Source organism: Periplaneta americana, chromosome 12, assembly GCF_040183065.1.
Source record: "Periplaneta americana isolate PAMFEO1 chromosome 12, P.americana_PAMFEO1_priV1, whole genome shotgun sequence".
Taxonomy (NCBI): domain Eukaryota; kingdom Metazoa; phylum Arthropoda; class Insecta; order Blattodea; family Blattidae; genus Periplaneta; species Periplaneta americana.
In genome coordinates, this window is record NC_091128.1 from 90143825 (window position 1) to 90171727 (window position 27903).

At 36.0% G+C, this 27903-nt stretch overlaps 1 protein-coding gene across 1 annotated transcript in view; it reads left to right on the plus strand.

Moving 5' to 3' along the window:
* Optix (optix) overlaps window positions 1-26619 on the plus strand; it is a 351773-nt gene extending 325154 nt beyond the window's left edge. The window contains exon 2 of the mRNA XM_069841731.1: window positions 25098-26619. Within this exon, the coding sequence (XP_069697832.1) occupies window positions 25098-25320 (223 nt within the window). The 3' untranslated portion in view covers window positions 25321-26619. The remainder of the gene's footprint in view (window positions 1-25097) is intronic.
* The last annotated feature ends 1284 nt before the right edge of the window (window positions 26620-27903 follow it).

Here is a 27903-nt window from a genome sequence, read left to right on the forward strand (position 1 = left end):
CATTTGTTTGTAGAACACTTGATTCACTCTTTGACCCCGCGCTACACATTTCTTGTGAACAATGCCTTTCATGTCGAAAAAAAATCAGCTTCGACTTCACATTGGATAGAACTTGTCTGACTATTTTTGGCGTGGAGATGACTCTTCCATTGTGAAGATTGTTGCTTCGTTTCTGAATCGTATCCACAAATCCACGTTTCAGCGCCTGTAATAACCTTCTCCATGGCATAAACCGTGGGTCTTTTTGAAGCTGTTCTTCTAGATCTGTGCCAGGGATAGTGTTGATTGCAGCTCTGATACGGGTCTTCAATTCCAAGATGGTAGTAGGACGTATTTAGAAGACTTTTTGTTTGAGATGCCGCAATAAGAAGTCAGTCTTAGATGTCAGATCCGGGGACCGGGATGGCTAAGAGATGTCACTGGAAATGTCTTTCGCACCATCTTTTCACTCCGTCCTGGTTTATGACTACACGTTAGTTGCAGTATTTATTAAGAGTAGTGAGCAAGAGACTGAAAAAAAAATGCAGATCTCTATTAAGGCCCGGGTGGGCCTTGTTTGGTGCATGAAGTGTCAGAACGATTACACGTTCAAGATTTGGTGAACTGTTTTCATCTGCTTGGCTCAGGTAATTTGATTGCAAGGTTTCGAGGAACAGGAATTTTTTCTTAGCTATTCCTGAATCTGCGATCTACTGAAGGAATCTCAGGTTCAAATGCAGATGTTCCAGACCTGTCATCCGACGAAGTGATAGAAGTTGATAATCCTGATGATGTAACTGATCCAACATTAGCAGTCATTAATAGTGAAGAATCTCCAAACACCCCTGCGATCAACAACGATGTCCTGGGCCTTATTCAGAACCTATGTTTTCAATAAGGCCCACATGACAACTAATTTTGAAATAATTACCACGGTTAAAATCTAAAAACATACATTTAGAACATTCTTTTCGAAGAGAGTACTAACTCAACTGAACACAGAAAATAACGATTTCTCATATTTAACCATTAAAAACATAGATGGTCCAAAACTTTAGGTGGGCCTTGTTTGATACACCTAGCTACTGCATAATAATTATTACATGACTTTTAAGTGGCCAATAAAAAATATGCATTTTCATACGAATCCTGGCTCTAGTAATAGCCTATACATACTTTCTTTTGATCGTCCGGATCTGAATCCGAGTCTCCGCCATTTAAAATAAACTCTTTAGCTAATAACTCGACTAAATGTGTGATCTTAAACAAACATTCCAGTATTACTATGATGTACCGAAGTACATTCCAGTAGCATAAGGATACTTTCTGTGCATTTAGTATAATGTGGAAATGAGGTTTAAAACCAGACGACTGCATGAATCCAAGGAGAGCAGGATAAAATCAGCCACCGTAAAAGACATTTGTTTCTGGTGGCTCCTGCAGATGGCAGTGCTGCGCTAATCACTCGCAGCACCAATTACTGCATCCATCCCGAATGAAATCGCATTTCCAGCTTGAAAGGCCGTTCTAAGTAATTACATTAGCTGCAAGCAAGCCCCGCTGCTGTGTTGTCTGCGGCGTTCTCAGCTACTCATCGCTTCGAGTTTGGTTTTTGGTATACACGGCTTTAGCACAGCGGACCTGACTTCTACTTGTAGTGTTACCGGTTATTTGTTAATCAGGGGTTGACATAGACCTATCGCGTAGCTAGTAGTATTAATATTTGTGAATATAACTTAATACTTGGCAAACTTGACAACGTGAAGTCGCTCAGTTATTTTGTATAGCCTACTTTGCACAGAACAGTTTCATTTTGACCGATTCATTGATTACACAGTGTTGCGAAATTAAATTTTGGTTCAAAACTTTTAATAATGAACGCTGATTTTGATTAGCTAATTGTTGGCTTCTGTTAAAGGATCTGAAGTCAGATTTTACCTATGATGTATGGAAAAATAATTATAATGATTTGAAGAATTACCTACCATATTTATAGCTCCATTCATGCAATATTAACACATTTCATCCCACCTGCCTTGATAACGCTTTTCTATTTATTTCATGTCTTGATGAACCTTTTATCGGTGTTCTTCGCTGTAGTATCCAAGACAATCAGGGAAGAAGTGAAGATGGCTACGAAGGAAATGGATTTTAACGCTCATTCTAAATTTTTCATTTATTGCGTGTTGAGGATATAAATTTCAGAACGAACACCCTATTTAACACAACACTATCGATCATAAACGCACCCACCACCAAGGCAACAAAAAAGAAATCGGAAACAAATATGGACCTCATTAGAAATCTGAAGATGGCCGAAATCAACCAGAAACTAGTCATTAACTAAGGTAAATTACCTCCTTAGTTTCAATTAACACAGAAAAGTTGTTTTATAATACTTTTACCAAATATTTAGTGATAAAAGTGTAAAAAGTGTGTAATCAAGATGTAGGCCTATAACTTTTATGGTTTAAGAGTTTTGAAACAATTTGTTAATAAAGCTTTCTTATATTGAAAAAAAAAAAATGCTACGTAGTACGCTGTGACGTCGTCTAAAAATAAGATACCATGACGTTGCGAAGAAGCGTGTCGAGTACATGCACGAATATATTGTAGTAGTCTATTTAATATAATGTAAAATATAAGGTTTGTTTCAGCACGGTTCAGAATCGATGCTGAACTGCCTGCTCATGCGCAGTATCTCAATGTGCGTTCCAATAAGACGAACTGATTCCAATGTGCTCTGAAACTCGTTCGGAACGAGTGAAATTGGTTCTCGATTAAGAGCAGGAACTCGCAATTCTGAACTGCTGATGCAAGCGCAGTTGGTTTAATCTGAGTTTGAGGTTTAAAATGCTTCGAGACTGGGCAGGTTAAAAAAAATATCGATCATGAGTGATTTGGAAGGTAATAGTTATATATTTTATGACGAATTAAGGTCGGAAGATGAATTTAATTGTAATATGAAAAGAAACTCCGAAGGCCGTGAAAGAACAGTTCAAGAAACGTTATTACAACAACGTAAAATCCCGAACTACATTCCGTTTCTGAAATCTGTAGCGTAAATCGAAGCATTTCGGTGGAACCAATGACAAGCGAATGGGCGGAGCATATCAGTGCTGGAGTGTGTTGCGGGCTGCATCGGCTCACTGCCGCTAAGGGGTAAGATGCACGTGCAGAAGGTGATAAACAAGGTGGAATTTTAGTCGCTTGTCTTCAATCAATGCCTTCCCTCAGAGCAGTCATTGGACTGGCCCCCTCCACTCACCACTTGCGCAAAGGACTTGTTTCGTCTCCTATACTCTACTGATTCCAGAAACGGTGTATAGTTCTGGGAACGTAAGTATTCAACTAGCGCATGCGTCGAAAGATGTTCGGTATTAGTTCGTATCGCGTTCTGAATTTCTTGCTGGAACAAATCTATACATATACAAATCAAATACACTACATAGCTCTATTCAACGGTAACTTTGGAACCCAGGTTCTTCTGTTTGTTTTTTATATCTTCTTAATTGATAATTTAACAACGCTACATCAAGTACGAAATTGTCTACAGTCGATGGAATTTATGATAGCGAGGTTGTATTTGACGAAGTGAGACGGAGGATTTGCCATGGGATTACCTTATATTTTCCTTATAATTGGAAAACCTCGGAAATTCCCAACCAGATAATCAGTCAGCGCAAGATTTGAACTCAGATTCGAAATCTAGATATGCCACTAGTTGGGTTGTAGGTTAGTTAGTTTGCAATGCCGAACAATTAACAATTAAACATGTTAATGGCATAACAGAGAATTGTGTAGCTCCAAAAAAATTAATAATATTTACGTAACAATTAAATTATTGGCTCTTCTCGACTTAATTGCTTTCTAAGCAATAAGTTACATGAAATTCTACGCATGTAGGCTCTATAGTCTGAATTTTAAATTAGCCGACATATAGAAAATGATTTCGATAAAATCAGTAATAATTCTTAATAAAACATTCAAATACCATTTGGCGTAAAATACCAATAAAAGTGTATTATTTTCATTAATATTTATACGAAAATAACAGTGGAAATAATTAAAGGCTGTGTAAATTTTGGAAATGGTGCATTAATGGGGACATACAGCATTTGACATACATTGAGTAGCCTACTGAAAAATTGGAGAAATTCAGTATTTTTTCTCAGCGATGAATAACTCTGTAACTCTGAAATCTAATATGCACAAAACATACTTGCTGTAATTGTTGGCCTATACTATTTTAGATTTAGTGAAGCCATTATCGTTAAGGATCACCATCATCATCATCATCATCGTCATCAACAACAACAACAACAACACATCAAGTAGGCCTATAGGCATGTCGCCCGGTCCGGCTTCACAATATTTCAGCCCAACCTTTTCTAGGACGTCCAACATCTCGGCGGCCTCTTGCTTTGTAATTTTTTACTATTAGTGATGTCACTTGACGATATGTGTTAGAGGAAGAACAATTGTTTGTGTGCATCTGAAGTCTAATTAGTGTAATATGTAGCTAATCGGCGATGTGTGCAATGGAGAAGGAAAGGAACTGGTCATCCTACCCCATTATCTCCTGGCCTAGTTGCCTCACAAGTGGTGCCTTGTTGGTATCACTTGTGAGGTTCAAATCTGTATTCGGACAGCTGACTAAACAACAACATTGGGTGCCTCTCATCACTCATTTTGTTCATAATATGATCAGTCCACTGTTGTCTATGTTCTATTACCTTATTGTAGGCCTATACAGATTTTACATTTAGGTAGCTCCTCATTTGTTGACTTTTATCGGGTAATTATCAACAGTAATCTCACTAGAGGTTTTGATTTATTTGGAGAAAATCAAAACTCGAGTGGGATTTAATTGACTATTACACGAATAGAAGGAATTGTATAAAGATTAGAAGAAATACGTATACTAATACAATAAAATATTCATTGACTTACTGAAATTCTATTTCACTAATGTTACCTTCACCAAAACGTTTGAACGGAGCCGCTATTTTAAGTTGACTATCTATGCGGTAAACAAATGACGATCGCAAAGCATGTTTTATAATACCGTAAAGAATTTGTAGTTTGAAATGCTATAATACAATAAAATAGGTATTAAGTGACTTACTAAATTAGAGTCTATATTTCACCAATGTTAGCTTCACCAAAACGCTTGAACGGAGCCGTCATTTTCAGTTCACGATATATATATATATATATATATATATATATATATATATATATATATATATATATATATATATGCGGGAAAGAAATAACGATCGCAAAGCTTGTTTTATAGTATCGTAAAGAATTTGCAGTTTGAAATGTTGGCAAACAAAGAAACAAATGGTAAGGAGATGATAAAAACAGAAGAAAGTAGCCTATATAAAGATTAGAAGAAATAAAGTACTCTAATACAAAAAGATAGGTATTAATTGACTTACTAAAATTATATTTCACTAATGTTGGGTTCACCAATACGTTTGCACGGAGCCGCCATTTTCAGTTGACTATTCAGTTGACTATATATTTTTTTATTGGGTTATTTTACGACGCTGTATCAACATCTGAGGTTATTTAGCGTCTGAATGATATGAAGGTGATAATGCCGGTGAATTGAGTCCGGGGTCCAGCACCGAAAGTTACCCAGCATTTGACTATATATGCTGGAAACAAATAATGATCGCAAAGCATGTTTTATAGTATCGTAAAGAATTTGGATTCTGGGATATTGGCAAAAAAGAAACAAATACTAGAGAAATTATAAAAACAAACAAATGCTAGGGAAGTGATAAAAACAAACAAATGCTAGAGAAGTGATAAAATTATAGCGATGAACAACCATGATTGGTTGAAACACGTCCTTTCGTGCCGTTTTATGGGTGAAAAGTAGTATGACGTAGTAAAAGAGTTTAGTGAATACAAAATATCACGGTTTCCCCGATAATTCAAACAATTTGTAACTTATTACAGTGAAATTTTGCATGTGTTTCATGCTTGTGTACGAACCTACCTAGAACCATTGGTTCAATAATTGTAATTTATTTTTCTAATATTTTTGACCAAATAAAATTAAAACAAATTGAACATTAAAATAGAAAACATATTTCCCTTGAAGATAATATTTCAAATATTGTATGTGATGTTTCATATTACATTCAGGAATCAATATAAAAAGTAATCACTCAGAAATATTGGCATTTTTGGAAATTGTCAGGGAAACGGACCTTCAATGCACAAAATGCAGCTGTCATTTTGTATTGCTAATTAGGCTACCAGTAACGACAATAGTTTCACTAAATTAGGAAATAGTATACAATTGTAGAAATCGCGTATATTGAGCATATAACGTTTCAAGGTTACAGATTTGTTCATCGCTAAGCAAACTATTGATTTACACCAATTTTCCAGTGATCAAAACTGTATGTCCAAATTAAATACTTAAAAGGTCAAAATACAACAGTGTTCATAAGTGAAGATTAAAAATAATGGAGATAATTATTACAGTTGTCTGAACACTATTTATTGATAAAATAAATAAAATAATAAAACTGGTTAGAAACCATACATGTTTCGAGGGCTATGCTCCCCCATCTTCAGTGGATGTACCACGACTGCAACAAGAGAATGGAATGTATAAAGATCTTGAATATGCTACAAAATTATAAAATTTATAAAATACTAAGTCTGAGACAATATCGTTAAAAGTAAAATGATCTAATGTATTGAATTGAAATTTCGTTATAAACTAATAAAAAAATAAACTTGAGAATAGTTATTAAATATTGTTAAATGATATCTTATAGAAGAAATATATATAATACAATTCTGATGATACAATATATAAATCTTAAGTAATACTAATGGTGACCCAAGAATAATGTTAAAATGTCATATTATTATAGAATGTCAATGACAAGATGTGAATGTTATTCATTCCAAAATATTTGGAATTAAAGATTAACCATTAATGAAGTTAAAAACTGATGTTAAGAATTAAAAAAAAAGTTAAAAATAGAACTTATGTTCTTATACTATAAGTACAATCAGAAATACCTTAATTTTAACTGTATGTCCAATTAAGTAATTAGCTCTGAATAACAAGAACTGCAATATACGTCACCTGCTAATCGCGCATATTTTTAAGAATATGACGACAATTTCCTTTATCTCCAGCATTTTAATCCCTGACTGTCTCTTTTTGTTCGCCGAATGTTGGCAACATTGCGTTGCACAATCTGGGATGAACAGAATTTAACAAAGAAGCAACCAATTGGAAGTCATTTCGTAATCCGGGTCCAAGAACATGGCGCACGCTTCCATGTTGGGGGGCAATTAATAACGACATTGGAGCAGTTGGTATAGTTTAAACGAGCCTGCGCGGGCAGGGGATTACTAATTACTTATGCTTCCATCAAACCGTTAACTAATCTAAATGAAATCTCCGTGCGTGTTGGATTCATTGGACAATAATCGAGACTGATCGATGCCGTTCTATTGATGAACAGAATTGATATTGTAATGCGATATATTTGCTTACGGTCTTCATTTGTGTGTTGGGACGAATCGTTGTACAGTTGCTTGTTGAACAAAGTAGACCTTTTCACACTGTTGGGTTTTCTTAAAGGATAAAGAAAAGAAAAACTCTGTTACGCAGGGAGAAGATCTTGTTGCTCAATGAAAAAACGAAAGAAATTTTGTGCGAGATCGTGCGTATTTGCTTGTTTTCCGCACAGATCCAATACGCGGTAAGTGTGAAATACCACATTCAGTATTCCCAACGTAACACACATAACAATTTCCCTCTTCTTACCGCTTAAGCGCGACATTCATTTTACTGCTTTAGGCTTTTAACATATTATTTTTAGAGACGTTTAACATAGTAATAATTATAAATTGGAAACTTACCACTGCAATTTCACCTAAATTGCAATGTTAATTATTGTTTTTAAATATTTGCAAAAATTAAGTAAAGTCTACTACTCCACGAAACTTATTGCATTCCTGATACAAGTAACATTAAGGAAGCCGTGAAAAAATCAACGAGATTCGAGATGCCGATGTTATTACTGCAATATGTTATATAAATAATATTGTTAAAATATTAAAATGAAAAATAAATCATTACATAACCTTACCGTTTGTTTTAAGTTCGCATTTATAGACTCGGGGGAAAAAAAGACAGACGTATATCACGGCCTGCTGGAGTATAATAAACACAGAAAACATTTTACAGCAACAATGTTGAAGAAAGATATTTTGGTGTTCCGAAGTTGGCGTCATTAAACAGAAACCAACATGGAGATTTCATTGCAACTAATTAGAAATTCGTCTTTCAGATATGTAATAAACGATCTTCGCACAAAATAATGTACGATACACGAGCGGTATGTTTGTTTTCATGTTCTCGGAAATTAAAAAAGCTCAACTACGTTTCGCTTTTTCAATCTTTTCCTCGACCATGAAAACGTCAACATACCGCTCTTGTAACGTATATTACTATTATAGGCCTATTGTATCGCACAAAGATAATAGTTTTCCGTTACCCACAATGCGGAGAGATTTTCTATTTTCTCGTTGAAGGGAATATGAGAAAGTTTATATTATGTAGGTCTATGTAAATGAAATATTTTAGTTTTACTTATTGAAATGGTATAAAAATAAAGAAAACTTTGTATTTCGAAAAAGGAATTTGTTTTACTTTACTAAGAAGAAAACACAAGAAACATAAAGTAGTTACATATCTTGTTACTCATTGGATTAAAAAAAAGCGGCGAAGATTTCGAAACGGGAACATTTTTGAATTCTTACTAAAAGGGGGGGGGAAAGATAGGCCTACTTTGTTTTTCTGGAAGTAAGTAGACTAAGTAAATAAGTTTAATTGCCATTACATAGGTATAGTGTTTGGACATGGAATATAAATAAGATACAATAATAATAAAATTGTACAATAATACACTAGGAGCAATTGGTAAATCGTAATTACATCAAAATAGAATAGTTGGGGTGAGATCAAAGTTGAAAGAGAAGATATTCTCGTTACTCACTGAAACGTGAAGAAACAGGAAAAAGTTTTGTATTTCGGGAAGGGAATATGTTATTTTATTTACTACCGAAAATAGAGACAAGAAATTTATAGTACCAAACAAAGAGGAGATTTGTTTTTGTCACCCAGTGAAGCAATAAAAGATCAAATATTTGTATTTCTAAAAGGGAAGGTTTTGTTTTGCTCACTGAAAATAAAAACAGGAGACATTCTCGTAAGCAAAGAGATTTTCTTGGTAGCCTACTCATTGAAACAAGAAAATAAATTAAAGTTTGTATTTACAAAAGGGGATATTTTATTTCGCTTGCTTTAAAAGAAAAGGCAAGGCATTGTATACTAAGCAAAGGGAAGATTTTCTTGCTACTAATTAAAACAAGCAAGTACTAGCTTCGTATTTCGCGAAGGGAAGATTTCATTTCCTTTGCTTAAAAAAAAAAAAAAAAAAAAACAAAACAAGAAACGTTTTACTAAGCAAAGAGAAGATTTTCTTATTACTCACAAGGAAAAATAGAAACGTTTTACTTTTTTTAGAAAGGGAAGAGATTATCTTAAAAAAGAAAGAAATTTCACACTTCTTACTCACTGAGACAAGAAAATAGGCGAAAAGAATTTTTTATTTAAATTATTAATGAAAATAAAGACAAGAAATTTTATACTAAGCAAGAAGCTAAAAGAAACTTTATATTAAGTAAGAAGCTACAAGAAACTTTATACCAAGCAAGGATCTACAAGAAACTTTATACCAAGCAAGGAGCTACAGGAAACTTTATACTAAGCAAGGAGCTACAATAAACTTTATACTAAGCAAGAAGCTAAAAGAAACTTTATACTACGTAACAGGCTACAAGAAACTTTATACTAAGCAAGGAGCTGCAAGAAACTTTATACTATCAAAGGAAAGGTTTTTTTTTTTGCTATTCGTTGGAGCAAGAAAAGAAAAGTAACTTTGTACTCCGGGAAGGGTAGATTTTGTTTTACTTGCTGAAAAAACACAAAGAAACTTTATATTAAAGAAGAAGACGATTTTCTTGTTACTCAATGAAGCAAGAAAGAAAATTGTATTTAGATTTTATTTTAATCATTTAAGAATACTATCGAAGTGAATATTTTCTCTTTATTTGTTGAAACAAGAAAAGAAAGGCAACTTTGTAATTCAGAAAGGGAACATTTTGTTTTTATTTATTGGAAAAGTCACACTTCATAGCCTACTACGTAAAAGGAAGATTTTTCTGTTACCGATGGTTAAAACACCGTTGCTCACTGGACGAACAAAAGAAAGTTGTTATTGTGCGAAGAGAAGAAGTTTCCATTATCCGTTATGCAAAAGGATTTTATAGTTACTTATTTAAGAAAGATAAAAATGTTTATGTTACATAAAGGGAAGATTTTCTTGTTACTCAAAGGTAAGAACTTCTCGTTGCACATTGGAAAGGCAAAAGAAAATTTATATTGTAAAAAAAGAAGATTCTTTATTGTTCATAATTTAAAGAGATTTTCTAGTTACTGGTTCAGGAAGAAAGTCATGTTACAAAAAGGAAAAATTTAGGAAAAAGGAAAGAAAAAGCTCTCTTAAAAAGATTATCTTGTTACTCAAGGAAAATCGAAAACAAGAGAGACTTCATAATAGGTAAAGAGATTTTATCGTTAATTATTTATAAAAAGAGGAAAGAAGTTTATAGTAGTCAAAGAGATTATTTTATCGGTATTGACTGGAGAAAAACTTAAAAATAAGGAAAAAGATTGGTTTTCCGGAAAGAGAATTTTCTTCTTTTCAGAAAAAAAAATATTTAAAGAGAACGCTTATTTCACATTTAAAAAACTCTTTTACTCGTAGACAATAGGTCATTAGTAGCCAAAGAATTGCAATATTTAATAAAACTTTGTCAGTAAAGACAGTTGTGTAACTTGAAAATGATAAGTTACTATATTTGGAGCAAATAATCAGCAAGTGTTCTGTTACGAAATTTGTTTTACTTGCTTCGGCTATTTTGGTAGATAGAAAGTATGCAAAAGTGTATAAAATAACAACTAAAAGCTACCATAACAATCATAACAAAAAATTATTTCATCATGAAAATAAATTAATTGTTCGAAAACATCTGTTGCAAAAGCGAGAGAGAGAGAGAGAGAGAGAGAGAGATAGGGGGAGGAAGAAGAAGAAGAAGAAGAAGAAGAAGAAGAAGAATAGGGCTTGCAATCATGACGTAGCGTAAGGTAAAGTATTACTCGAATGAATCGACCCACGATTTTAATTACACTCCATCAGAAGTTTTTCTGCCGGATAAGAACTCTTCGTATAATGAAGCAATCTGCTTGACAGGAATCAATCTTGCAGCAAGTGGAATCGCTCAGTAGATTGACAGGTAAGCCTACACAAGAAGAGGTCACGCGTCCGACGTAACCTGCAAGGGAAAGGAATTCACTTACACAAAATTACATCAAAATATTAAGTACGAGAATGAAAAAGATGTTCATCAACGATAACAAAATTCACTACGGTACTTTCATAAATTTCGTAAAATAATTAGGTACGAAAATGAATAAAGAGTTATCGATAAAAGTAAAAAAAAAAAAAATCCTGTTTAAAATCTCTCCTTTCCATATCAATCAGGACTTGCTTCAACCAATCCTCCAGGAATTTTCCCTTTTCTTTTTGTACTGTGGTCGCTTTTTTTTGTAGTTATCGTGACTCAACTAAATGTAGTGTCTAAGGTTCCAACGAAGTACCGCTAGAGTGCTCTTTCGTCTTCCCAAAACCCTCCTCAGATTGATGCCATCTGTTCGCCAATCACGAAACTACATCACACAGCACCGTTTTAGTGAATACTATTGAAATGGTATTAGTGAATACTGAAATGGAGAGTGACGGTGAAATCACAAAGAGAACCTGAGGAAAAACCTCAGGAACCTTGATTTTTTTTCAATCACAAATACAACTCCGTGATCACCGAGATTCGACCTGGATTCGCAGTAATCGCAAGACAGTGCTTTGTCAACTGAGCTACCAAGATGACTCGATGAGGTTTATAAAACCTTGTGATTCGTTACGGTAGATATTTCATTGTAGTTAGCTGACAGTACATTTAATTGTAGTAATAAAATAATAGGTATTGAAAATACAAATGATTGAAGAGTTTTCATTATTTTTTGTGATATGGAGATAGCATTGTTGTTATAAATAAGTAGCTATCTCTCAAAGTTTGTTTGAATTGCCCTGCAAGCATATGTTTCTGTCTGCAACCCCGAGAGACAGTTGTAAGATGATTACAAACAGCAAGAAAGCTTATGTTATCCTCAAATTTCATATCAATCTGTCACAACGGTTAGGGCACTTTAGAACGAAGTTCCATAAAGATCCACGCAGCTCCAACTTCATACGGCGATGGTATGAACAGTTAAATGTATGGAAAGCCTTAGTAAAGCGAAATAAACAGGTTGTCCTCTTGTGTCTGAAGAAATGGTTGAGCGCGTAGGGCCAGTTTTACGTTCATGACTTCTTAAATACTAGACTACGAAACCGATGAATTGGTCGTATCAGGAATGATGATCACGAAGTGCTGTTATGACCTCTACGCTCTCCAGACTTAACAATTTGTGATTTTTTTTGTATATTAAATGTAAAGGATTTAGTGTTTCTGCCACATTACAGACTGATCTGCCACAACTCTGGGTCTGCAGCATTAATGTCTTTGCTCAAATTGACAGAAACTTGCTACATTGAATGGGGCGAACTTGATTACAGAACTGATGTATGCAGAGTCACTAGAGGGGCACATATTGAGCACTTTTAATATGTCTAAAAGAACTTGGTGAGTTTTTATATGTAACTATACTACAGTTTTGTGACTATATGTTAAATAATATATCTACAGCGACTGTTTGAAATCGCTTCAATCATTTGTAGACATGCTGTATTAGACCTACTAAATAATTAATCTACAGGCAATCGCAAATTATTTTCACGCCTTGTAATAGTGGTACATACATACATATATATAAACTCATACATATCCGAATAAAGACTGCTAAAGCCAGTCTACGTAATACCCAGGTACATTTAATGAATTTGGTTTTGTAAAAGCAATAATTTAATGCAATCTCATTAATTTAAAACGCACTGTTTTGTCACATATCGTTTTAGATTTTAATTACTTTTGTTTCATTTAGATTATCACCAATTTGTTGGATTTTAAAATTGTTTATTTACATTAACAATAAATTATCTATTCGCACTATGAATCACTTTGTCTGTACACATAATTGATGAGTGATGCAAATTTAATATAAATGGATTGCATGTCTATTAAAGTAAATTAAACGCGCTAAAATCCATATGTGTATACTTGATCAAAACACTTCAGCATTTTCTTTCCACATGCGGGGAGGTACTCGGAGAGAGGGAGACTTGAGTCCAAGAGTGGAATAACTTCTCATATGATCGGTTTCTACAGACGCGTGAAGTCATTTATGCTGTGGACGGATTATCGAATGGGGAATAATTATTTATCTTTTTAATTATTTCACTCATGTAGCTATTCATCAATGATGTATAGGGGTCATTGAATTCCAAGCAACGAGAGTCATCTATCATTGCAACATTATCGCTTTAAATTATTGATCTGTATTGGAATCCCCTCCTGAGCACGAGTCTTACTCATTCAGAAGTGGACTAGTTTATCGTATATTATATTAACTTGTATTCATTTCAAACTTACTAGCAATAATAAATAAATAAATAATAAATTTCATTTTATCAGTACTGTTTGCCAATTTCATTGCTTTTTCCCCACCTATGCAATTTAGAAGGCCATTGCTGGTTGTACATAAAATTAATATTTTCACAATGGCGATAGGTACTTCAGTAATATTTATGAATTAATTTCACTGTGTTTATGCATAAACTTTAAGATTTTCACGGCGAATGTGATGAGAAGTAGACGTGTACACATTTCACCACAGTCCAGGAGATACATAATCTATTGAGAAAAGTTTCAAAGAATTTCATTTTACAGCAGGGACGGTAATTTCTGACTGATGGAGAAAATTGCGCAGTAACTTTATTGACATTATGGAAACCTAAACCCACTGACATGCTCGCATTTAATAAAAATGTAACCTTAACTGTCATAACCACTATACAATATATTTATTACTGACTAACTGTTCTACAAAACATTTGAAACTATTGAATAATTCATTCGCTTTTGAAGTGAATACGTCTTTGTTCGAGGTGCAATTGATGGCCAAATCTAACATAAGTTAATAACCAGAAAAAAATAATGTAAAAGTGTTAACCAATAAAAACCAAATGCCTAATGACAAAGGTAACAATGAAATGATGAAATTAGCCTAAAAATGTCCCGTTAAGGGCAAAAGCCTCCTCCTATAGAGGGAGAGCTCTATTTGTCTCACGCGGTGTGCTACTCCGCATAAGAGATGTTTGGAATTGTTCACTTGGTTCACATTCTGCACTGTTTGATATTGTTCGCTTGTTTCTGTCGCACTGGTTTTAGTCGCTGTTCACTTGTCTTCTTAGGTTTTTCCAGTCTTCCCTATGTCTTGCTCTGCTTGACCAATAGCTTCCTACACGTTCACTGAAGAGGTCGGCCCATCTTCTTCTTGGTCTTCCGCGTGATCTCTTGCCAATGCGGAGATCCTAGTGTGACTTTCTGCGTCCATCTTCCGTCTCTAAGTCGTGCAACATGGCCTCTCCACTTCCATTTGGTTTTGGTGGCTTGCAGTGCTGGATATTTAATTGCTGACATCTTTTGTAGCACTTCGTTTGGAACTCTGTCTCTCAGTGATAAGCCTAGTACAAAACAATAAAACAAACACGCATTTTTTTATTTTTACGTTGTAGTTTTCATTAAATTGCTTCAAAATTTATTCAGTGCGATCGAAAAGTCCCTCCGCAGCTCTATTAGTTCTAGTAACCCTAGAATACAACTCTGTAGAAAGTTGGCACTCCCCCATTCATTCCGGTTTGACAACCTCATACCCTCAGTCCATCATATGCTTAGCGCCCAGTGCTGCCACTTCAATTCTCTACCAATTACACTTGAATTCTCTGCCTATTGTATTCTCGGCTACACAAGCACTGCGGAGAAACTAGTCGGATACTTTTGAATAACCGAATTATTCGATAGTATCAATTTATAGTCTTGTTTTAGTCTCTAAATTATCTCGTGTTCGTAAGTTGTGAAGGTCGCCGGTCAAAACTGATCATTTCTGAGGTACTACATACATTTACTTCTCAGGGACAAAGTTCAGTCACTACAAAGTTCATAATAAAACGTTCAATATCATAAAGGTGGCGCAGAACTGAATGGTTCAATTGTACGGTAGTAATAGTACAAAAAATTAAGTCCAGTAGTACGATATTCTAAAATGTGGAAGGCATAAATATTACGACACTAAAAACGCCTGAATGATCCTAATATGTCCATACATTAACAGCAATACTGTTAACGACAATGTCAATATCTAACACTTCTAGGAGCAACAGAGTGAAACCGAAAGGTTCATTACTCAAGTACTAGGGATTATTGTAATTTGAAACAGCGCGTAATCAGAAAAATACCCACAAAATCAATAGCGTTATTAAGTTCAAGGACAATAACAACATTTAAAGACATTAAAGGGTAATTTCATGCCATCATACATTTCATATTAAACCGGAAGCCGACAATCATGAGCATGAGGTTTGAACCAAAATTTTATTATAAGGTACTTATGACATTCATGTAATTTCTGTCGCAAATGTTCTTTGTCAAAGAAATATACTAGTTAAGTGATAGACCATGTAGAAGACTGTACTTTGATATCCATAGTGCAACTTACATTAATAGTAACCCTCTACATATACAACGAATTATTATTTATAGACCCGATGCTGTTTGAGTATTTCAGCTAGTTGAACATTGAACTTACTTATTTTTTGACGTGAAACGTCTATGTTCGAGGTTCAAGAAGGGAAAAATTATGTTTTGACATGAAAATTTACCCTGAGGTCACTCATACCATAGAAATAGAATTGTACAGCCAGTGCCACCGTTTCTGGCGTGTGAAATAAGTAATGGGAACATTGAGAGCGAGTATCTAATCTTTGTCACAAAATTTGGGCGAGAAAGCTGACAACTGTGATCCGCAGATTGCTGACGTCACATCTGTTTAGGAGGTGGTACCTCTCTCAGCCGAAGTGGCAACAGATACCACTGATTGGACAGTGTACTCAAGGACATACCCCATAATCGCGAAATGCGAGTGTCTTACTCTACAGACTGAGCTACCCAGTAACTACACCCGACACTGTCCCAACGTTTGCCTTTATATCAGCTCACTTGAATTGTGTGGATATAAAGGGAAAAGTTGAGACAGTAGTTCCTGGGTAGCTCAGTCAGTAGAGAATTCGTGCGCTAAGCGAAGGGACCCGGGATCGATACCCGGTCCCGGAACAATTTTTCCCTTGAAATTGATGAGCATCTGACCAGGACTGTCAAATACTGTGAGAGACGCTAGTTCTTGTGTAAAAATCTATTAAAATTTTCGAAGCCATGAACTTGTATGACAAACTGTCGTGTTCTGTACTACAATATTCATTTTATGTACAATAGGTTACTCGTGTTTAATCTTATCAAGTAATTGCTATAAGCCAATGCGGTCAGGCAACTATAAAATCAGTGGACTCTTTTCAATTTGAACTTAAGAAGAATTTGAAAAAAAAAATCGAATTATTAAAAATTCAATTAATCAGCAAATTATTTTTGTACAGAAAATTAGTAGCCTATGAAGTAATTTCATACTGATACACAGTAACGAGTAATAAATGTGCAGTTTACTTTAATTTAACTGCGATATGCCCTGTCCATATTTACGAAAATCTTAAGCTAACAATAGGAGAAAAGATTTCAACTTCCTTTGCTAATGTTAAACTTGTAGGTCTATGTACCTATTTGCTCTATGCTTCGACGTTGTGAATGCAGGAGAGCCAATAACACATTAATTTCTGTACGAACAATAATGAAGATTTCCACAGATTCGTACTGGTGGGTAAGAAGGACTCATGAATAGCGTTGGACATCTCGTCTGTTGTTATTATACCTGAGAACAGTCACCAGATAATGGTACGTAGCAACAATTACTGTATTTAATGTTCCAATACTTGTCGATGACTTAAAGAATATAACTTCAATTCTTGAAATCATAAATAACTGAGAATTCTCCTCGTCCGTGGCGGATTGGCTAGCCGCTCTAACTTTCACTGTGGCGACCACGGTTCGATCCCCGTCTGAGTGACGAAGGAATTCGTGATGGACAAAGCGGGTACTAGGTGTTTTCTCGGGGTTCTCCCGTTTCCTCTCACAATTATCATAATCATTCAACCACGCTCCACAATCACCCGAGCCTATTCACCAGAACAATACAATTCGTTGAAAGTTATAGGCCTACACATTTGTGTTTAATAAAGACTGTTATTGATAGCTGAGAATTCTACGAAAATAATTTGAACTTTCTCTGGAATTCCAGATAGGACAATATTTTCGTTGAAACTAATGAAGTCTTGGTTTCGAATTATCCAAACGCAAGCTTTAAAAATTCGAATTAAATTTGAATTTTTAACATAGATTTAAACGGGAATTTTAAAGAAAGTAAACATACAGTACAGTATACCTAACATACAGAAATTCAATGCTGAGATATTTTCGTATGCGGATGACACGATTGTTATTTTTGCTGGTAAAACTTGGGATAATACCTACTTTAATGCAGACAATGGCATCACATCGATTAAAAATTGGTTTGAATCCAACATACTTGTCTTAAATCATTCTAAAACTACGGTTGTACCATTTTCGTTAACATCTGTTGTTATGAAATCTCCTGATTCGCTCTTGTGTTTAACAATTCATACATCCAATTGTTTTTCTAATAGTTGTAACTGTCCTGTTCTAAATGAATCTCCTCAAGTTAAATATCTCGGAATAATAATCCACCAACATTTACGTTGGGATAAACATGTTATTTTTCTGTGCAATAGATTAAGAAAAATTATTCACTATTTTGTCATCCTACGAAATTGCTTGACTGTCCACACTATACGACTGATCTATCTCGCATTAGTACAAGCTATATATTACAATACGGCATTATAGGATGGTGTAGTGCTTATAGACCTCCCTCATGCCAATAACTCTGCTACAGAAAAAATAATAAACAAATGCCTTAATAAAAGTCTTGATTATCCTTCATAGCTGCTATATTCAGAATTTAAAGTATTTGACTTCCATGAAATTTATAACAATTATTACTGAATTTCGTACATAAAAACCGTAACATATTTAATTTATATTCACATAAATATAAAACCAAAAGATCAGACATCATATGCTTGACAGTTCTTAAATGTACCACAACTGTAGCATATAATCACAGTAGCAACTTCGGTCCAAGGCTTTATAACATAATAGTAGATAAATTCCCAAACATACAATTTGCTAATGCTCCTTATTTAAAAAAATCTATTAAAAATTGCTGTTAACAGAGAACATTTAAAGTTCAATTATTTTGATATGTTTTTTTTTCTTTTTTTCTTTTATTACTTTTTACTCTGTTATTCAATAAAATGTCTTAACATTAACTTATGTGGAATGCCCCTGAGCACGAGTATGTAACTTACTCTTTCTGGGGGTGCTAGAGAGTTATTACATAAAAAAAATCAGTATGTATTTTTGTTCTGGCAATAAAGTATTATTAAATTGTTAAATATAAAAAAATTCGTATTGCCCAATAATTCGAATTATCCAATGACGAATTAGTCAAACTCTACTATAAATTCTATTAAGAATGTTTCGAAATGCGCATAGGATTTCAGTTTTTTCACTGGTTACTTCATAAGAACCGAGACTTATTCCATTCTTGTAGCTATGCAATCAATTATTCCGTCTCCAGCAGTTGGAAGATGTCGTGGCGACACAAAGGTGTGTCTGCAGGCGCAAGTGTTTGTTTAAACAGCAACCTGTGCACGGAGGTGGAGGAGACAACAGCCCGCTCGCTGCATAGCCGTCTGATTAACAGCCAGAAAAGAATTGCTAGTAGTTCCGACTGACTTCTAATATCCTACATGATAATGAGAAGTTATTCATTTCTCGTAATGTAAGTTTCGTTTAAATAAAATATCATCTGAAATGACGCTTAACTTACGTTACGAAGTAATCTATTGTTTTACGTAATGTTATGCCATATTGTCTGCGACCGTTTTTGTATGTAGTCCGTCCTCTTTATAAAGTAAGAATTATATCCAATCTCTTACAATTTTGCTGATTTATTTATAGAAAAGGAAACTTGTATATTCTGCGTTAAATAAGACTAGACTATACTAAAAGTCGGTTATAAAAAAATGCACGCTACCGGTATAGGTCAGGCGGTAGGAGCGTTTTTCTGCTGATCGGAGAGTGTGTTCGGCCGAGCGTTCGGTTCCCGCTTGGGCTGATTACCTGGTTGGTTTTTTCCCCGAGGCTTTTCAAAACTATAAGGTGAATGTCTTGTAATCTCAAGGCGAATCCTCGGCCTCATCTTCCCAAATACCAACTTGATATCACTAATTCATCAGCGCTATAACCTAAGAGTTAATACTCATTCATTCATAGTGTTCTGCCAAAGGACAGGTCTTTCACTGCAAACCCGACATTCTCAAATCTTTCCTATTTTCAGACTTCCTCTTTATCTCCGCATATTTTTATTCGGGCCGTGGGTTCGGTTCCCGCTTGGGCTGATTACCTGGTCGGTCTTTTCCCCCCCGAGGCTTCCAAAACTGTAAGGCGAATGTCTTGTAATCTCAAGGCGAAGCCTCGGCCTCATCTTCCCAAATACCATCTTGATATCACTAATTCATCAGCGCTATAATCTAAGAGTTAATACTAATTCATGCATAGTGTTTTGTCTAAGGACAGATCATTCACTGCAAACCCGGCATTCTCCAATCTTTCCTATTTTCAGACTTCCTCTTTGTCTCCGCATATTTTTTATTTTCTATTTATTTATGTCTATAACAGGGCAAAGCCCCAATTACAATAGACAGTACAGATATTTGTTTAAAACATATAATTGAAGATAACATAAAAAAAGATATAAAAACAGATACAAATGCAAGATACACGTGTAGGCCTAAATACAAATTAAAAATGAAAAAAAAACAGACAAATAGATACTACCTAAATAAAAGACACATATATAGATATAAATGAAAAATACAAAATAAAAATAAATGAAAAATAGATAAGTATAAATATCATAGCCAAAAATGTAAAATGTAGCTACAATTGGCAAATTACAGAGTAACAAATAGATATCAATATTATTTAAAATCAACTACCTTCAGTATATTAATAAGAAAATGTTTATATTTCATGTAAGAAATGCTGAAATCTAGATCCTATGTTTTACATATTTCATTGAAATTTGAACACATTTTTAACAAATGATCCACATAATTCTTAATATCGTCTATGATTTAGTATCTTCTTCTGCCCCGAACTCTTCTCCCGTTCACCATTCCTTCCAATGCATCCTTCAGCAGGCAGTTTCTTCTCAGCCAGTAACTCAACCAATTCCTTTTCCTCTTCCTTATCAGTTTCAGCATTAAGAGTTAATACAGGTTGTTAAAATATAATGGATTAGAAAGGATGCAATTCTGAGTACAACTGTGACAAGGAACACATAAACAGAGATAAGGATGCTTTTGACACTGGTGGGGGACAGACGGTTTCCTCGTCCCGTTTCTTGTGAAACATATACTGAAAATAATCAAATATTTCCGCAGTCTCATAAATCATAATTTTGAGTATTGCCTTATAAATGCAGAAATGTATGCAGATCTTGGAGGTTCGTACAGCGACCATATTGCACCTCACACGTGTTTTCAAGTATTGCGTAATCTGTAAGTACACTTCACTAATCTGTCGATCTTGTGCGTAAGACACGTCGCAATATGATGCTGAGGGTATTATTATACATATTGCAGTGAACTTAACACCTTCCATTAAGAAACGTTTAGTAAACAAACTAACAACTTTGCAAATATGTTGATCGGTATTTGTAAACACTGGAAGGAGAATTTTGAGTATTATCATACAAAACAAACGTCTTAATGGAAGCTATCATAGCACTGCAAATAACTGAACTGCGCCCAGTTTTTAACTACACCGGCCTTGGCTTCAAGTATCGGAGATTCAAAGAGTAATTCGTACCATGTACTTTCGCATCTGGAGAAACGGTTAGCGCGTTTGACTGCGAAACCAGGTGGCTCGGATTCGAATTCCGATCGGAGCAAGTTACCTGGTTGAGGTTTTTCCGGGGTTTTCCTCAATCCATTATGAGCAAATGCTGGGTAACTATCGGTGCTGGAGACCGGACCCATTTCACCGGCATTATCACCTTCATTCCGTTCAGACATAAATAATCTGAAATGTTGATACAGCGTCGTAAAATAATTCACTAAAAAAACTTCAGCATCATGTATAATTACAGTTCCCTACAACATTCCAAGCTTTCTGTCAATCTGGTCGCAATCTTATGGGGATACAATCGCCACGTTTAGATATAGGCTAGGCCTTATTAGCCGTCAGTTTCCGCGGCAGACTAGCCTTCTGCCCGGTAATTAGTGCAATAAATGACCGAATACACTGACCTCTGTGGGAAGATGTAGAGGCAAACCGTGGAAAAAGCGGAAACGCAAGGAATTCGGAAGGTGAAGAAAGTTTATTCAAGTAGGCCTATCTACTAGACTAACAGAATGGAAAATTTTTCTTTACATAACATTGAAGAGATGGATTCCAAAGTGTCCTAAGTTCTTTTTATTTAGATTTTGGCTTGTTTTATTCACGTTTTAATCTACCCTTTCCAAGTCTGGTAATCTAGATAATATATACCCAGATTGCTCGGCCTTATAGTCTTTGACGGTAACAACTTTTGTCAGGTTTACTATGCTGCCATCTAGTTGTTACATAAGGAGTCACGTCATAACTCCCATTTGAATTGCATTAGCGACTGTACTGCCATCTTGTGTTCGTTTACATCGGACGGGTGGCGATCCTGGCGGTTGTTCTCTTCAAAATGCTACGAGTTTTTAACATAGAGATGAGCTATGTGTTATATAATATGATCTAGGCTGGTACTAGGGCATTCAATAAGTAATGGCAACAATGCCGTAAATCTGTGCTCCTAGCGGTGATCATTGAAATCTTGTACTACGTAACAGAGCAGCGATTGTTTCATAAATGTGCAATATTGAAAGTCTCGATGTAGCCATATTTTGTAAATACAGTGGCTCTTTCCGATTTGTAGTAAACAATACAGCAATAAAGATAAGAAAAAAAGGTGCTTCATAAAACAATCGAAGTTGCAAGAGAAAAACATGCAACTCAGTGTTTTAGGGCATTACAAGAAGCCTGTGGGAGAGAAGTCCTACCATACGGAACTACTGCAAGTTGGGTGGAAGCGAGGCATTCGCTTTCAATCCAGAGTTGACATCCGAAGAGCTTTAGATTGATCAGTGAGAGAAATATCCAGAAATGCTACTGCAGATGGAGTCTGCCGTCTTCCAAGAATTTGGAAACGTATTGTTGACATGACAGGAGACTATAATTTGAAGTATATAATGTCAAAAGTAACCTAAATAAATTTAGGTAGGCCTAACTATGTTGCCATTACTTTTCGAATGCCCTGATATAAATGTGTAAGTTTATTTAACAGACTCTCTTAAGTTTTGACTTCTGTCTGAATACGTTTTTCTTTTCAAACGGATGTAAGGGCGTCAAATTTATTTTATCGGTTTTTGTCATTTTTCTCATAACTTGTCATTTGGATTTACTGTTAGTTTGCAGTATCGGAAACAGGTCGCTGTTGTTCTAGGTGGCCATTTGTATCAGGAACGTAAACACTGGTGCTGCGATCTATGTTGTTACTCTGTGGGAAAGAGAAAGACATAGTTTATGAACAGAATAAGAGAGCGATCATACTGCACCTGTAACGTAACAGCGGCGCGCTGTATGTTAGTGTAAGCAACAAACAGAATGGTCGGGTAATAGGTTTGTTGTCATCAGTTTGTGATTAAATTACAGACTTTTCAACTTTCGTGCCTAATACGCGAGACTCTCGCAATTAGCTCACAATAGCGCATTGATACAATTATCTACGGGATTTAGAGATGTTTTCGTCTCAATGCTGCTATTATTATTATTATTATTATTATTATTATTATTATTATTATTATTATTATTATTATCCCCTACTAAATTGCCATCTCCGGCAATTCATCTCTCGTTGATTGGCACGTCTGATGTTACATGCGCTCTTCGATTGTCAAGAATGGCATAAGACATTTAGTTCAGTATTTTGCCAATATGGCTGACCGCTTGGTAGCACAGTAAATTTTATTCAATTGTCACCAAGTAATAACTGAAATTTCTACACGTAAAACGGTTTATTCAATTGATCATTTGTTGTAGCGTATAAGCTACCGTGCTTTTGAAACAACCAGTAAGCAGAAGTTTACTCTGTGAACTACAGACAATTTATTAGAGAAATTATTAGAAGACAAACGTGATATTTTTTCTTAATGTCGGCTAATATTTAACGACAGAGATCCTATTTAGTGACATTAGAATTTCTACAAGTCGATCAGTAAATTTATCTATTTTTTTCCCTCCCTGTTATTTATGCTCGCTTTAACATTTTGGTCATATCGCGAGTTAATCTTTTGGGTGAAATCCGAAGGCCTGTGTATTATTGTTGAAACTGGTTCTATTGTTGTAAATTAGATGGCGACTGTATATGTATTACTGATATGTTATGAATATGATTTCGGTGATGAATGAGGTCGGTGATACTCGAGGATGTTGTATCCGAATTTTCTGGCATTTGCCTTACGGTTGAGGGAAAACCCTGAAAACCTCAACCAGAAAATTCAATCCGACCGGGAATCGAACCAGGGCCCTATGCGTAAGAGACCAGCATGCTGACCCCTACACCACTGAGGTGGTCGTCTATCTATTGTGGTAGCAAGGAAAGAAGCAACTTTTGACAGCTTCGTAATATATATATATTTTTTAATTCCCATCCGTTTTCCGAATCCATCAGGCAATGGTAATTGGAAACGTCACTCGCCTTTCTGGCGCCACAAACGAAGTGTACACGACGTTGCCACATAGATATATTTCCTATAGTCCTTCCCAGGAATCTGCACAGTAAGTTTGCGCATGTGGGCGGAGTGAATGGGCGGAGTCTATCTGTGCCGGAGTGTATTGCGGGCAGCATCGCCTCAAGGCCGGTAAGGGGCAAGATGCTCGTAGTATTAACAGGAAGTTCTTCGACATGATTTTTAAACTGCAGTAGAGTTCAGATATGATCACCTTCCTGTAAGCTCGCTTCACTCAAGCAATGCCTCCCCTCAGAGCGGTCATTCCCTCTAGTCCTCCCACATACCACTTGCGCAGAGGTCTTGTTTAGTCTTTCTATTCTACAGATCCCTGGGTCGGACCATAACTTATCTTCCGCTCTTATCTTATCCCAGGAATCTGCACAGTAAGTTTGCGCATGTGGGCGGAGTGAATGGGCGGAGTCTATCTGAGCCGGAGTGTATTGCGGGCAGCATCGAATCAAGGCCGGTAAGGGGCAACATGCTCGTAGTACCAGATGGTATTAACAGGAAGTTCTTCGACATGATTTTTAAACTGCAGTAGAGATCAGATATGATCCCCTTCCTGCAAGCTCGCTTCATTCAAGCAATGCCTCCCCTCAGAGCGGTCATTCGCCCTAGTCCTCCCACATACAACTTGCGCAGAGGTCTTGTTTAGTCTTTCTATTCTACAGATTCGTGGGCTGGACCATAACTTATCTTCCGCTCTTATCTGCCTGTCCGTCCACACTCAGCTGACTGCCATCGGGCTAAGGGAAGGGGGAATGCTGTTTAGTTGCAATGTCACAATCTATGTACATTCCACGTGTTTTGAAAGAGACGTCTTTCTCCGTGATCAGAATTGCGTTGCTCTCACACGGAATTCTCGTGTTGCAGGATGCAGCAGCAGCAGTTGGCGGCGCAGCTGTCCCACCACCACGGCTCGCCGCGACGGTCAGCGGAGCCTCCGCACAGCCCCGCGGCGGCCAGCACCACGTCGGACTCGAGTATCAGCCTGGGGGCGCACTCGCCCCCCATCCCCACGTCGCACCCGCACCCCCACACGCTGCCCCAGCCCTTGGCGCTGCATCGGCCCTTCTCTCCCCCCAGACTCACGTGATATCGGCCCCCGCACCCGCCCCCCGGATGTTGGTGACAGTAGATATTTGTGACCTTAAGTTGACCTTCTCTGTGGTCATCTAGTGCGGGTGTTAACAAGTGGAACGAGACACCTGTGTGACACAAACTCTAATTGTGCTTTATGGGGGGTGACAACTGTTTTTGTTCTTTTTTACAAGCGCTGAGTTACGAGTGAAATTTATGCAATGAATGTGTGATGACTGACGAAATTTAATTCTGAGACGCCTAAGAAGAAAGAGGATGATCACAGCAATAAAATAACTTCATTTTCTGTTAAATATATTTAACAAAATGACGATAAACGAAAACTTGTTTTACGCACCCCCCCCTCCCCAAAAAACTTTCGTTTGTTAAATTGGGCACCAGATTCTCGAAGGTATTACCGCCAAAAGAATTCCGATGCCCTCTAAATGGGTAGTAGTCAAATGACGTACGGAGTGGCAGAGGAGTGAACGTATCTCCTTTTATTTTCAACAGTATAATGACTATGATTGGATGTTTGATATTGACACTTACCTGATGGTCTAAGGGTCTAGAACATAGGTATGTCGACCGTCATTGTCCTTGCATAGCTGAATTCTGTGCCAAGTTCTGGCAGATCTTTTACGGAGTAACCAAAGGTCACATACGTGAAGGATGTGCTGCTCGTTACTCTTATGTTGTGCGATACTGGTTATTACTCCAATTGCATGGTTACAAAGGTTCACAAGGTCACCAAGTTTACCAATATGTCAACACAAATCTTCGCGAAATAAGGAAGTATGCCCACTCCTTGGCACTCTATAGCCTATAATACAGAGTTATTCACAAAGTTTTACCGGCAATTGCGGAGCTCATAAAATAAAATTTAATTCAAAATATTTTTCTCAATTCCTAAATATTAGGCCTAACATTTATTTTACATTTTGAAAAATAAATTAATATGGACCAGATTCCGTTACTCATCTGCATTTGCACAGTCTTATCAAACGTAGCTTGATCGGACTTGTGTAGTGAAAATTGCGGCTTCAGCTCATTTGTTCGAATGTCTTTGAAGATCTAATAGATCAGCGATCGGCGGCTTGCTGGACTGTGTGCATGCACTATGCCAGCGAAACGGCAGGCCTATACGTATTTAATGTACGAAGAAACTGTTTTCAGTCTAGGCCGTGTCATAACACGTGAGAATGGATTAAGGATTGGCAAGTTTCGATGGTGCAATCAGAATGAATTAGATCACACAAGTTTAACATTACCAAGAATTTTCAGAAGGGGTTCATTACCAAGATCTTTCAGAAGGGTTCAGTACCAAGATATTTCTGAAGGGGTTCATTACCAAGATCTTTCAGAAGGGTTCATTACCAAGATATTTCTGAAGGAGTTCATTACCAAGATTTTTCAGAAGGAGTTCATTACCAAGATCTTTCAGAAGGGGTTCATTATCAAAATCTTTCAGAAGTTGTTCATTACCAATATCTTTTTGAAGAGTTTCATTACCAATATTTTTCAGAAAAGTTTCACGATCCAATCCTACGGCATTTTCATAGCGAATAATAAGATGTATTTTACAATAGCGCACGAAATAGAATTTTCTAACAGTGGTAATAACTTTTCCACAAACGTAATTTAGTTTGATTTTTAAGCGTTTTAATCGATGCTTGCAGCTTACTGACTTTAGGGGGGCAAGAAAGTGAAAAGTATCGAGAGGTTAGGCAACCTTCAAAACAATGCACACGAGGGAAAGCACTGAAGAACGCGTTGCAAATACATTCGAACGCCCAAGTCTGTTCTAGACTATCGACTATTCCATTAAAGTGTCGAAAACTCTTTCCAAGCAAATGCGCTTGAAGTCGTGAAAAACAGAAAGAATCATGTTCCATAAATTATTTTATATTTGCACTTCTATTTTATTACTCCATAGTTATTAGTTATAAGTAAGTTTCCGATAAAGTAGCTGTATCAGGATAGCATCCTTGGTCCGTGCGCTTTGTTTACAAACATTAAGTAATTGTCGCGTGTCTCCCAGCCGACAGTAGTGACGACGTATATTCAATTCCTATCGGCTGTACTGTCCATTCCCTGATGTTTTAGCTTTGGGGTGGGAAGCGTTCTTCCCAGCAAGTAGAGTTTTAGCTAGTGGAAGGGAGTAGTGTTTACTTAGTCTGATGTAAGTCAAGGCCCTATCCTATACAGCTATACAACCTATCCTGATACAGCTAATTTATCCGAATCTTAGTTATGTGACAATGACACTGTTCTGTTCCACAAAATAATTACGAATAGTGTTAATAAATAATTATACATTTTTCTAATTTTTCCTGCCAATGAAAGGACAGCGATACTTCAAGTGTCACTTGCAAATTATAGAGTACATGTTTTTGCATTAAATTATTTAAATAAATGATGCATTAACAATAATGAAAGTTATGACGAAACAATCTATTTTCACCGCATACTTATTTAGAGAAAGAATAAATAGCACTATTTTCGAACAGGGAGAACGAAACGCAGACTCTTGTATGATGTGCAATATACGTTAGAACACCCTACATTTAACAATAAATACTTGTTAGCTAGACGTCAA